We start from the raw sequence: 14,195 nt of genomic DNA on the forward strand, positions 1-14,195 counted from the left end.
ACTACTGTGTAAATAGAGCATACTAAGCCCAGCTTGGTTCTGGATGATTCAGTTTGCTGTGAATGATTGCCAAGGCAGACTATATTGCCCATCCCAGTTTCAACCTGCCCTAATTCCCTTTATGAGTTTATTATTTAGTGCTGGTTTAGTGCTCAGAGAGACCCAAACAGGAAGCCTCTGGACATTCTCTCTTCATGAAGTGGGTGTGATGGAGTTCTTTAGAGAAAACAAAATATGATCCACCTACAGATCATGTTAGGCCAGCTCCCCAATTTCCTCTAAGAACAGAGGCTTTTGTTGCCTTAGTTACTGGAACAATCTATTAGTCAACAGCAGAATCCCAGTCTCCAGACAGAACACCCTTCTGCATTTTTCATGGCAGAATAGGATGGGAAATATCTACTTTTCTATTTTTTGTTGTAAAAAGGAAAAAAAAAAAGTTATGCAACTCTGACGAAAATAAAGTAATTTTTTAGAAAAGAATGTCTTGCAAAAAAAAAAATCTGCAAGGTTATTGAATAGAGGGACATTGGTAGACTGTTAGAGCTTCCACTAAAGCAACATTCCTGGAATCTTTATTTTCTGTTCCTTTCTTAACAAGGAAAAGAGCAAACACAGGATTCTGCATGCTAAGTTGCAAAGCTTAGACAACAGCAGCTGCATTTATAGAGCCAGATAACTGAAGCTCATCTGAAACTCATAGATGCTCCAGTTAGGATTTTAAATTGTTCATCTCATCACCAGAGGTGTAGCCATTGTAGTAGTGCTATCATCTATTTTTCCTTGGACGCAAATCTGGAAAACACAATCCATCTGTTTCCCCTGTGAGGCATAATCAAGTTCAAATTCTTTCCTTTAGTTTTGAAAACAAGAAGTTCAGTACAGTGATACTTGGGTGATAACTTAGACTGAAATAGGTGTCCAAAATAATAATTTTCAATATAGAGTCCCCAAATACTGATGGATTCCTTTCTTTCCCAGAATGGTGTGATGTACGTTACTGGTTCTTTGGCTAAGCCATTTCAGGTTCTACCCGAAATATTATCTCACCTTGTGTGACCATGGACTCCCTTGCCCTGCTAAATTGTTCTTGCATCCTCAGATACTGCTCGCTGATAACATTTTTTTTTCGTGGGATTTTTGTGGGATTAAGGTCTGGTCATTTCAACTCTGTGAGCTGATAGTAGAGCAAGATGAACATCAGCACCAGAGCAATGAAGGGCTCAGGGTGGCCTGCTGGGACGGCACGGCTGAGGTTAGGGTGAGTTCAAGGAGCCTGAATGCGAGAGTAATGCCATAGAAATACTTAGGCAAATCTAAATGAAAAAGCAAACATTTTCTACCATATGTCATTGCCTGCAATGGAGACCTAGTCAGAATGCTGTTAATTTGTGTGCTTTTGAGTACATTAAGAATTTTCATTTAGATTAATTCAGATTTTAGGATGTAATAGCTAGAGTTCTATAAGAACCTCACGTTATTGTAAATCAACATTGAAGTTGAGAACACTAACATGTAATTGTAGAGCATTTTAATAAGTCTACTTTTTACTTATGCCATAGTACTAGTATAAACTCTGCATATTAAGAGAGTGCCCAAGTCTACTTCACCAGTAACAACATTTTAAAATGCTTGTGTATTGTTCAGCTTAAAGTAAAATATTTTTATTGGTACTTCCAGTAATTTTCTGACATTTATGCACTACAGTATTGTTACATTATTCAAACAGAAGAATATTGTTTAACTACATCCCCTGCTGTTGTTTAAATGACAACATATTAAATACAAGTATCACAAATGTGCATTACTTCAATTATTTTAGTGTCTATTTCTATATAGAATTATAGAATCATAGAAACTCCAGTCCGTTCAACATCTCCTCATAAGACTTGTTCTCCAGCCCCTTCACCATCTTCGTTGCCCTTCCCTGGATGTGCTCCAGGACCTCGCTGTCTTTCTTGTAGTGAGAAGCCCAAAACTGGAGAGACGCAGCCTGCTAGAGGGGCACCATCACTTCCCTGGTCCTATTAGCCGCACTCTTTCTGATCCAAGCCAAGATGCCAGTGGCCTTCTTGGCCACCTGGGCCACTGCTGGCCCATGTTCAGTCGCTGTCAACCAACACCCCCAGGGCCCTCTCCTCCAGGCAGCTTTCCAGCCACTGAAGAGCCCGTAGTGCTGCACAGTTATACAAAAAAGATGCGGACAGGATGGAGAGGATTCAGTAGAAGTGCCGCTAAGATGATCAGAGGACTAGGAAACCTACCATATGCTGTAAAGCTGAGAGAACTGGGTTTATTCAGCCTTGAGAGAAGAAGGCTTAGGAGAGCCCTTATTATCGTGTAACAGTATTTAAAGGGTGTCTACCGAGAGGGTAGAAACTCCCTTTTTACGCAGTCACACAGAAAAGACAAGGGGTAATGGGTATATGTTGCTCCTGGGAACATTTTGATTGGATTCCAGAAGAAACTTTTTCACCATGAGAACATTGGAATGGTCACCCCAGGGAAGCGGTGGATCCTGCGACACCGGACACTTGTAAGGCTCAGCTCAACAGGGTTCTGGGCCATCTCATTTAAACTATGTATCAGCTAAAAAGGTTGGACCTGATGGTCATAGAATCATAGAGTCACCAGGTTGGAAGAGACCCACTGGATCATCAAGTCCAACCATTCCCATCAATCACTAACCCATGCCCCTCAGCACCTCGTCCACCCGTCCCTTAAACCTCTCCAGGGAAGGGGACTCAACCCCCTCCCCGGGCAGCCTGTCCCAGTGCCGAGGTCCCTGAGGTCTCTTCCAACCCGGCACTCCATGATTCAGTGGCTTAGCGATTTTGGGGGATGAGAAGGGAGCCGGGACACACAGCGGGTAGGTGACCTGCTCATCTCCCAGGAGCAGCCCACGCAGATTAAAAAAAAAAAAAAAAAGAAAAAAAGCCAGGAAAACCTCCAAAGCATGACGATTCACAAAGAAATAAGCCCGAGGCTTTCCCCAAAGCCGCCTTCTCGGCCCGCGGGGCCCCGGGGAAAGGCCCCCGGGGAAAGGCCCCCGGGGAAAGGCCCCCGGGCCGGGGCCGGGTCCAAGGCCCGAGCGCTGGGCTGGTCCCGCCCGCCCGCGGCCATGGGCACCGCGCCGGGACAGCAGCTCCGCGCCCTCTTCTACCTCCTGCCCCCCGCAGAGAGCTCCTTCCCGGCGCTGGACGACGTGCCCGACTACGTGGGGAAGGTGAGAGCCCCCTCCTCCCCTCTCCTCTCCGTCTCCCCCCCCCCCCCCGCCAGCATCCTTTGCCGTCCCCTCCGCCCAGCACGGTGACGGCTCTAAGGCACCTAAATTCAGATTAAATCCCTCTCGACTGGCCAGTTTCGCTTCTGGGCTCTCTGCAAGCTGCCTGTGCAGCCGTGCACCCTGTTTAAATCTATTTTAAATGAAGGCTCGGATGTTTTTTCCGGATAGGAGGAGTTAGTTTTCAGAGAAGCACCCCAGCTACCTGAGGGCTGATGCTCAGGGCGTTGGTGCCGCGGGATGTCGAGACAGAGGCCTGAACCGAGGACACCAGCGAACACGATTCTGTGTTCGGCTGTCAGGTCTCTGTGTGCCCTTAAGGCGAGCGCTACAAACTCAAGGAAAGAAAAATAATAATAATAATAAAAAAATCTGTTTAAAATAAGAAAATAAAGATTGTTTAAGAGTGCGAGAACAAATGTTTGCGTTGGGACGCTGCTGTCTCCTGAAGCTCCAAGGCGAGAGTACAGAGGTCAAGGGCGAGAAGTTCCCTGTCAGCAGGCAGCAGCGTGTTCCTCCCTCCCCTCCTGCCCTGCCAGCTTTCCCACTTAAATCAAGGTACCTCTGCACCCTTCTCCCTTTCCTATTGCACACACCTTGGTGCCAAGCTCCAGCTGAGCCTCAAACCTATGTGAGCTTTTCATGGAGACAGCAGATTAACACTGTTTTGCCCTCGTCGAAGTAAATTCAGTCCAGACCCACGCTTTTTACAGAAGGATTCTGTTAGCTTTGACTAACTCCTCTGCCAGGTAAACCTTGGACTGTTGTGCAGAGGCTGCTGTTGGGTAGCAGTGGGGGTTAGATGGGTTGGGCAGAGCACTGCAGCCCTGTCAGCAGCTTTCTGGGAATCACAGTTTGCCGCAGCTGATGGCTGTTATCAGCGAGTGTTGCCCTCCTGGACAGGGTAAGCAGACAGCTGCTGCGAATCCAGCCTTTGCATGCAGTGTCTGCTTTCCTCAGAGGCATTTTGCAATGGAGCCATAGCCTCACGATCAAGGAAGACTGTCCAGAGCTTGACAGTTTTGACTAGTCAGCTAAGCTCTCCCTTCAGCTATATTGCCTATCTCAATTCCTTTTACTGTTCCCACATTGCCAACCACGTATCATTCTCTTTTTGCCAGCAGCATTCCTTAACATCCCTGGGCTTTCCTCTTCTGTGCAGACCTGTGCGAGATTTATCTCAGACCTTGGCCAAACCTGGAACTACTTTTACAGGGCACGAAGCTACAAAAGTTTGTGGAAGTTTTCTTGATAGTTCTTTGCATTATAAAAATGCCTGCAGGCTTTTGCTGTTGTAGAGCACCAATGGGATAAGTTTGTGAGGAGTACATACTTAGCAAAAAACTACACTGAAAAATGTTTCCCATTTCAGTTTTACTTTCCTATAATTGCTGTCTTGGGTTAGTTGTACTAGAATCGCCTTCCTTAGTGCATTTGTTGCCAGAACAGATCTTTTGATGCTTTACTAAGTGGGTGTGTAGAAGTGTTACAGTGGTATAACTGTCAACTCTATGATTTTGAGCCTAATCAGTGTTCATACTTTGTCTTTCTGGCCATGTGCTTGAGGGTCGATAGTAACTATCTACAGTCCTTCTCCACTACTGTTGATTTGACCGACTGTTCTGGTAGCATTTGTTGGACTGTTTAGGGAACACCTGCAACAGGAGCAGATCCATGTGATTCCACAGAGCTAGATATAATAGTGACCTGATGAGCCATTTAATGGGGACTTGAAGTGATACCCTGTTGAGTTGGTACAAATACACAAGTACCTGTCTGAGCACAGACCAGCACAGAAAAAAAAAACATTTCTAGTGTAGAGCTGGTAATAAACTAAGGCCTCAGCTCAAGCAAGTAATTCTAAAAGACAGTAATGATGATGCAGGTGTGAAATAAACTAGTGATTACATTAGTGTCACCTAAGCAATGTGTTTGGGGTTTGTTTGGCTCAGCCACTGTATGGAAGTGAGATTCGGATGTCAGATCTGTGATCTATCATGTATTGGAGGAGGGTATTTCTAGTAGATCACATGGCTACACCTGTAGGGATATGGACCTAACGTTAGGCAGGTGACAGCATCTCCTAATCACTCAAATACTCATGTTTTTAGTGCTCTGCGAAATTGAGCGCTTTGGTGAATTACAAAATATGTGCATTTCATAGGTTTACCTCCTTCGAGCTAGAGTCAGCTGTGCTGTTACGTCTGGGCAGCAAATGACAGCACTGGGTGAAGCAGCTCTGATTTTAAAAGCAGAATAACTTGTGTGGTGTACTTTCTGTCTGTGGTCATATTACTTCCATTTTCAGAGGCAGGACAGCTCCCAGTCCCTGCGTCCTTCTCTATATGTTGGCAGAGCTGTATGTGAAGGTCCCCACGTCCTGTAGCTGAGAGAGAGTAGGACTTTCAAGTTATGAGTTAGTTATTCGACTAAACCACAAGCTAATGCAAATATCCATTTAATATTTCTGGTGATGGGTAAAGAGAAAGAAACTGGAAACAGAGATTAAAACAGGCTAGAAGACATCAAACAGGATCCAGCATCTTTCTCTGACCTGTGATGCCAACAGAGGCTATTTCTTAACTTTGTGCCATACTGTTTGTAGGTGTAGTCCATGAAAACTTTTGCTACCGATCCTCAGGTGTTCCCTTACATGTCTTGATTGTAATTTTAACTTAAACAAAAAAGGAAAAAAAAATAATATAGTTAGGCTAGTGAGACTACTATCTATATTATTGACTGTATCCTTTCTTCCTCGATTATTTGCATTATCCTTCTGCTGTCTTACAGCTGTTTGGGACGGGGAGTGCCTTTTCCTTCTGTTTGTATAGCATTTAGCACAGTGTGATCCTGCTCCATGACAATGGCTGTTAGGTGTTATGGTCATATAAATAATACGTACTAGTTTTGACATTGTTGATCCCTTTGATCTGCTTTGGACAAAGCTTAATGTGGGTGTGTGAGAGAGAGCAGTAATTTCTTAGATACCAAGAGCTATGCCATAAATCTTCTTTTCACAAGCTCCTTAATGGGCAGGAGGTTAAGGCTGTCTGAACGTTTCTCTATCCTCCTTGCTAGGACACTCTCTATTTGTGAGTCAAAAAGTGCTGTCAAATGCTCGGTTGTCTCACAGCTTCACAGTGGGAAGAAAATATTTAATGCAGTCAATGGGAAAGAAGTTATGGTAGTACACATTAGAATGAAGTCAAGTATTTTAACCTTTTCAGAGGTTGCTAGGTAAAGTGAATTGCCACGTAGAATACAGGCATTGTATATTTCCTATTCACTGTTTTCATTTCATGAAGAAAGCATCCCACTTTTTCTGTCCCGAGCTCATTGAGTTTGTTGTGCAGTTTCTGGTATTCCAAAATTCTGAACTGCTTGTAGTCTGTGCTGGACCTGGCTCCTAATATCGAGGTCAAGTGTTTCTGAGGGGTTCTTTATGAGTCCATTCTTACCTCTGTGTACAGCTGTGGTCATCAACCTTTGTTTGATAAGTTAGTCATCTGTTCTTTATTTATATCTAATACAAAATTTACATTAATAGTCTTGTCTACTTAGAAATGAGGCAGCTACAGCAAAACAAGGAGTGTTTATATTTTCATAGAATGTTTCAATGATTTCAAAAGGAAGGTCATGGGATATGGTAGGTTTTTCTTTCTTTCTTTATGTATTATTGATTTCAAATATCCAAAGATTTACCACATTATTTTTCTTGGGTGCTGTTTAGGCTTTGCCCATAGCTCTTTCTTTACTTTCAAAGGTTTTTATATCATCAGTTAGTCTGTATCCTAAACAGACTTTTGGACATCTAAAATGCTAAGAGCAATCTAGGCATCTAAATTAAAAAGTGCCACGTTGATACTAATCTCTGTTCATCTGTTATTGTAACCTAACCCTTAGCTGCTGAAGTTTATGAACTTTTGCATTTCCTAGACGCTATAAATCTCTTGCTGCTTGCATGGTTTGAATCATCCGATTCTTCTTCAACTCAGCAATCTGGTCTATATCCATCTTAGTCTCTTTAGTGTCTCAGCCTGGTAGGAATTCCTGGATCATATCTCACTCGGCAACAAAAATGAGCACCTTCCAAAGTGCAATGGCATTTGCAGAGGCAACATGCTTCTTCCATTAAAATGTTGTATAGGTAGGAACAGCCTGTCTTCTACCGCATTGTAGCTTGGAGGGTTTAAGTCGGTGAATATGTATTTGCAGGTCACTTGAAAGGGGCAGCAGAAGATTAACAGGGCAGATTTGGCAGTGCGATGCCTCCCATAATGGTCCAGCAAGTCTCACTGATCTTGTGTTTCTCTGGCTCTGCAAAACATTCTCGGAATGTTATACCTTAATGCCACAAGGAAGGAGCTGCCATTCTGAATGTTTCCAAGGTCACCTAAAAGTTTTCCACAGAGTGAGGGAGGCAGCTGAAGAAATATTTCATGTGCACAGAGATCTGATGGAAGTAAAATAGCTGCTTCCTATTTTCCTTGCCACAAGCCTTCTGGATTTTGGTGGTAGTGGCTCATATGCTGCCGCTACCTCATCATTCCTATCACCCACAAAGTTCATGGGCTGCCAAGACACGAACATCAGTAAAAGACATCAGTAAAAGACACCTTCTTCCACTTACTATTACTCAATCCTTTCTTCTTGCCGTTGCTGATGCAAATTTGCAAACAGCTGTAACAATCTTTTTGCAGTGATAAAACATGGTATTATCACAATAATGGTATCAGTCCTGCCACTAGTCACAGCCATACCTTTCTCTACTGGATGGTGTTCCTGTGCATTTTCACCTTGCTGTTTGATCTGGGATGCAAGATGGACGACAGTGTGAATTGAATTCTAGACTGAAACAGTGCTGTGAGTGAAAAATGTTCCAGTCTCAGTCAATGTTATACTTTTTTTCAGAAAGGCAGAAAATTATTTTACAGTTATTACAACCCCAAATAAAAAAGGGAACATTGTATCATTGCTAATTGGCCTGGAAAAAGGACCATGTTGTATGGCTTAAATTGGAATGGGCTGCATAGTTACTGGGTTCTCTGGTGAAAACATATACAGAAGAGCTGTTCTTATCTGCAGCAAGAAGCATGGCAACAGAAATACCAAGTACAAAGAAACTCACTTTAATATCTCTTTCAGATAATATTGTTAGGTGACAAATTCAATGGTTGAACACATGAAAGAACTGCTTACATATCATATAAAAAGCAGTTTCTGTTTTACCTTGTGGTTAGAGAAGTCCACAAATGTTGCTGCTCTAACTGATTTACTTGAACATGAGAAATACACGTTTGGAAAGACACTTGTGTTGTGTTTTAATCCCATGTAGCAATTTAGGTGCAGAAGATAGAGAAGAAAATAGCATGGGTGGAGGTTAGAGTGCTGGATTTATACTGGTTTTCTGGATTGATTAAATAGTGTCATTGGTTGTTCTGATTTATAATCTCCATGTGGAGCTTCAAGGCTAGTAAGGTTCCAGGCAGCTCGAGAATTATCTGGCTACATAAACTACTGTTAGGAAAAGTGGATCTAGTTCTACTTGCGTTGTGACTTCTTTTCTTCAAACTTTTTTTTCAGAGTATTCCATTCTTTGTTGCTTTTATTGGGCTGGAGTTTGTTGTCAGCTGGTTTCAGAAGCGTAAGCTGCCAGGTCGGATCAACGATGGCATAAGTTCTCTTTCTTTAGGTATCCTGTCTCGACTGCCAGAGTAAGTATACATGTTATATTACCTAAAGGTTGGTTTTAATCACTATGAAGGAAGAAGGGAGAATTATTTATTGGAGTTGTTATTGCTAATCCAAAACGACTGTAATGATCCAGGCATCTGGATCTTACTTTGCTAAAATGTAGTAGCATCAAGAGTTTATATGTCTTTTCTAATCTGTAAGGCTAAATATGACACTTGCATGATATTTTCCAGCACAAATTATATTCACCTATATTTGATATTGGCTGTCACCTTTTGCCAGTTCTGGGACTTTAGCTGACTTGATCGTGTCTTATGTTAGACTATGTTAGAATCTGAGTTGTTTTTTCAAGAAATATGTACTGTGGGTTACTAGATGTCCCGTAGCAGGGAATCCAGAAAATTCTTTGTATAAATTTCTCTAAGTATTTTTCAGGAGCTTTAATTACTTCTAAGGAATATCATGTCTGCCTTTGCATGATGTGAGCTTCCAGATGATAGATTTTATTACATCTTTTCTGTTAGAATGGGATTACATTTCTATTCCCTGTGTATGAATTTGCATATTAACATCAAATTGCAGATAATCTGTTCATTACATGAAGAAAAAATTCTATTATTTGAATTTGTCTGTATGCTATATTTTCAAGTCTTCCAATTATTCTCACAGTCCTTTTTCAGAATCCTCTGCTGTTTTCAGCCTTCTTGGTGCTGATGTCTCAAGTGCACTCTGTATTTCAGAAATTACTACATGTGCCAAACAATGAAGTAATTTGTTCTGAATTTCTACTACTTGTTCCTCCCTTTATATGTCCCAGATCCTTTGTGTGTTCATCCCCATATATTTTTTTAGATTCTGTGGCTTAACACTACTCATGCACGGGCAATATGATCTTATATTTGGCCACGCAGAAATATTATACATTTGGTCACCCTGAAATAGTTTGAATCCATGAAATGTTGTCTTTGGTACTTGGACACCTCTGGTTTTTGTCATGGTAAATTTTACTAGAAATCTTGTTTTTCAGTCCAGGTTGTTGATAAAATACATTAAAAGAGCGTGGCAACAAAAAATTATCCCTTCTAACAAGTTATACCCTAAAATGGTGTTGGAGCCCTATTTTTCTGAAATGTGTAAATCACCTGCTTTTTAACATATGAACATTTGACATTTAGTTGATTTTTTCTCTTTTAGAAAAAAATTTAATCAAGAAAAGTTTTAACAAGGTCTATGTCTGTGCATTTAAATTAGGTACAATGACAATTTGTGATTGATTATCTTGGTTATCAGTAGTAAATGTAATGGATGAAGTCTTTAATGGAGTTTAGTAGATAAATAATGTAATTTAGAGATACTCTCTGAAACTATTCCTATATCTGCAACTAAGGCATGAGCTTTCAGCATGAGAAATATTAAAACATAAAATAATGTTTAAGTGCTTTGAGAATTTCATGAAGCTGTTCTTGCTGCTGATGTACAACCTATATTCAAATGATTTTGTTGCTTTTTATGTGACTTGTGAGCATAATCTTGAAGGAGAAGCATTTGATTTTCCATTATATTTTAAGCTGTAATAAATATTTATTGATACATTAGGCTTTTGTGCACCATCACACAAATCTGATAAAGACTTATTCTAGTTTGCCTGCAGCTAATATTGAAATATTTAAAATGTCACTTCTTCAGCTTAACCCAGAATTTCTAGACAGCTATACAATTCACAGGTTTACCATGCAAAATACTTGTTTTTTTAATCTGAAATATTCAGGACAGTTTAAGTTGAACAAGGGGACTGAGATACATGTAAACTAATGGTTTTGTGAGGCCTTTTGGCTTTATTTTAAGAATACTAAAATACTTCAGATGCACTTACTCCTGGAACAAATGCTCTCTAAGAAAACTATTGTTGCATGTGTAGAATGCAGCTTTGCAAAGTGCTGAGTAGTTTTATTATTTTGGCACTTGGTACTTTGCTGCAGAATTTGGCTTGTGGGCTATGCAGTTTTCTTTTGAATACTAATTATTTTGCAACTTTGTTTCAACTGAGCAAACCAAATGATCCTTAAGGACACAAACTTCACAGGCAAATCTGCAGGATCAGTAGCTTGTTTATAGCTGCACCAGCACAAGAAATCTCTTCCAGGTTGCTTGTGTGGCCCTCATGGCTAGAAATGCAAGACCCAACTCAGAAGTTCTTTCCAAAAAAAGTTCTGTAAAGCTTTTAATTTTGTGGCTGAATGTGAAAATAGCAGGTAAAACCCAGACTTTCTGAATTTTTTAATTGCATGTTAATATTAGAATTATAGTGGTGACTGCTTAGTGTAACACCTCTTTTTTGTAAGTAAGAGGAGTTGTGAATAACTGACTAGCTAAAAGGGCTTGAACTTTAAAAACAGAACAGTTTACCCTTCTGTCTTTTGCTTCCATGGTGTGAAAGAGCTGGGTCAGAAAAAAAAAAAAAAGAAAGAAAAAAAAAAAGCACATGCGAAATCTGTTGCTAAGACTTTCACTTCAGGCTTTCCCTTTCAGGCTAAAAAAAAAAGTAGGGAAAGCTGACAGAAACTGCTAAAACAATATTTCAGCAGAACCCACAGCATCAGGGGAAATAGTAGTGCAAATCATTAACAGCTGAAGGTTAGATTAACACACCATTGATTGTATCCTCTCCCAGGGACTAATTTTCATTTTCTCAACTAGCAGCAATGGTTTGCCACTTCCTTAAAAAAATCTGTGGTTAAATCTAAAATGGTGGGCTTCGGTCTATTAGTTAGAATGGAGTTTCAGATGCATCATTGCAAAGAGGTCTGTACATTTCATGAAAAAAATAGGTGTCACAGACCATATTCAGCCTTTGAGTATGTTTTTCCATTTCACAGTCTGTGTAACAGAACTACTACATATCTTGAGAGAAAACAATATTTTTTCAGTGTTTCTCAGTTAATTGTTGGAGAAAATGCAAATTGTAAATTATTGATATTCATATGGAAATATTAAAAATGTAGGTGCAAGAGGAAAGGTTTAATTGGACAAGGCAATGTGTTTTGGTTTTACACTTATTAGACTCAGCAGTATATAGTAAGTTGAATTAATTTGTGTGTACATATAGTCTCTTGTTAAATAGCCCATACATTTCCTAAATATGCTTTTCTCTGCCTTAATGCATACTATGCATTCCTCTGCATGTCTGAATACTAAATGTTATATGCAATTAAAAGTATTTTGGGGGAAAGGGAGAAATTTGAGTTTCTAAGCTTAATCCTGGCATCCTAAATGTTGATGTTTAAAAAAATTTATGAGAACTTTTATTCTAAATAAATAAATAACATTTCTAACTAACCATTGCGAATAGACTTGAAATGCTGCTTTAAAAATATTCTCCTAAGACAAAGTTTATTTTGGGTATAAATATCCACTATACAAGTATGTGCATTATTTCACATTGGCCCATTTCTTCTTTTAAAGCAGCAGAACACAGATCAAATAAAAAAATGTTTGGGGGATACCTGAGGTAGGTACATTTTAAACTACTTGGGAAAGTTCCACTCTTGATGGTTATGCTCAATTGCCAGTTTTTAGTGTTCAACTCTGCAACACAGTCATACAGTGTATGAGTCCGTGTGAGTGTGTATATGTATCTAACAAAGTTTTTTTCAGTCAAATCTGCAATGTACATCTCAATTTCTAAAGAACATTACAATTTTTATATATTATTTACTTTGGATTTTGAAACAGAGGAGGTTAAAGTTCTCTGAAGTGCTACTGAACAGCACGAAGGATTGAGAAAAAAGCTTTTTGATTACTCCATTCTCTTATGGATCTTATTGCACAGGAGCAATAATTGAATCAAAGGAGTACAAAACCTGTTTTTCCTGTAAACCAGTGTCATACTTCATCTGGTTTTTAAATAATCTTTTTCCAAAGGTTAGATTGAAGGGGCAGTTTCGTGTAGATTTTAGGCCACTGCTGCTGCCAAATGAAGCACCTTTGACTGACTCTACTTCTGATTGCTCATTCCTGTGTCTGCACCTCCTCTTGCCTCTGCCACCATCAGTGTTTGTGTTAACTTGTGCTGAAGTGGCCCGGGAAGCAGATCCAGGAAAACACCCTCCCTAATCATGTTAAACTGCATCAATTTTTACTGTGCGAAGTCATGTACCAGAACAAGAAACAGGCTTAGTAAAAAGTAGTCAGGGTTGCAGGATAAAAAAATGCTTAATTTTTTTGTTGTAGCATTACTGAGTTATCAGCCTTAAAATGTATGTAGAATTTCAGTCTGAAACCAGAAGTTTTCACTTCTTAAGTGTAACAAGATGCAGAACTGATTAGAACAAACTTAGTTCAAGTTGGTGCAAGCAGTTCACAACTCTGTGGAGCTGCTAGTGTCCTGACAGAACACAAAATACTTGCCTGCATGGATTTATCCATTAAAAGTATGCTCTGGTTTCCTGAAGTATATACTAAATACGTCACATATAACTGTAGAAAATTATAATCTCATAGATCAGTGATTACACGTCTTGGAAGAAAATTTGGTACATGCAGTTTCACATAAATTGTATTTTCACTTCAAGACTTCTTAGGTATATTTTTTTTTCCTCCACATCTGCTTGTCTAAGGCTTTGGACAGATGTTTATTTAGAGCATGGTCAGATGTGTTGCTTCTGATCCAGCTGCCCCCTCAGATCTTCCAACATAACTGCACATTTAATTGCTCCCTAACCCGGTCCTGACAAAGTGATCCAGCTAAAAGCAGAAACAAAAGCCCCCCAAGAACTATAAAAGAGGTGTTTAAGCTCAGCTGCATTCATTTTGACAGAGCCAGGTCAAGGAGCAACTATGCACGCAATTACGTTGGCAGGTCTGAGGGCTGGTAACCACCACACATAGGGCAGTGATGAGCAGTCAGGGCTAAACTGGAAAGGTAATCACTTAACCTGGTTAAATGAGAAGTAAAGCTTCCGTCCCATGCCTTGCTATGCCATGCCCCTAAACCAACCTAAATTCTGAGCACTTGCACTTCTGTCCTTCCTATACTCATTTACGTAGTCCTCCCTTTCACTTGTGTCAGTTCAGGTGCTTGTCTGACCCTGTGCAGAGGTATTTCAGTTCCCTGGGAGAAAAAAGGTATTTGCTTAAGGCAAAGAGTCAGGCAAGTGAGTGGGAATGTGGTAACCAAGAGCTGGATCGGCTCAGGCTTCACTGAACCTGCAGTCACAAC

At 40.3% G+C, this 14,195-nt stretch overlaps 1 protein-coding gene across 1 annotated transcript in view; it reads left to right on the forward strand.

Annotated features, from left to right (window-relative positions):
- The first annotated feature begins 3,096 nt into the window (after window positions 1-3,096).
- AGMO (alkylglycerol monooxygenase) overlaps window positions 3,097-14,195 on the forward strand; it is a 165,967-nt gene continuing 154,868 nt past the window's right edge. The window contains exons 1-2 of the mRNA XM_069860355.1: window positions 3,097-3,226; window positions 8,867-8,997. Coding sequence (XP_069716456.1) covers window positions 3,122-3,226; window positions 8,867-8,997 — 236 coding nt within the window. The 5' untranslated portion in view covers window positions 3,097-3,121. The remainder of the gene's footprint in view (window positions 3,227-8,866; window positions 8,998-14,195) is intronic.

The sequence above is a fragment of the Phaenicophaeus curvirostris genome, chromosome 6, assembly GCF_032191515.1.
Source record: "Phaenicophaeus curvirostris isolate KB17595 chromosome 6, BPBGC_Pcur_1.0, whole genome shotgun sequence".
Taxonomy (NCBI): domain Eukaryota; kingdom Metazoa; phylum Chordata; class Aves; order Cuculiformes; family Cuculidae; genus Phaenicophaeus; species Phaenicophaeus curvirostris.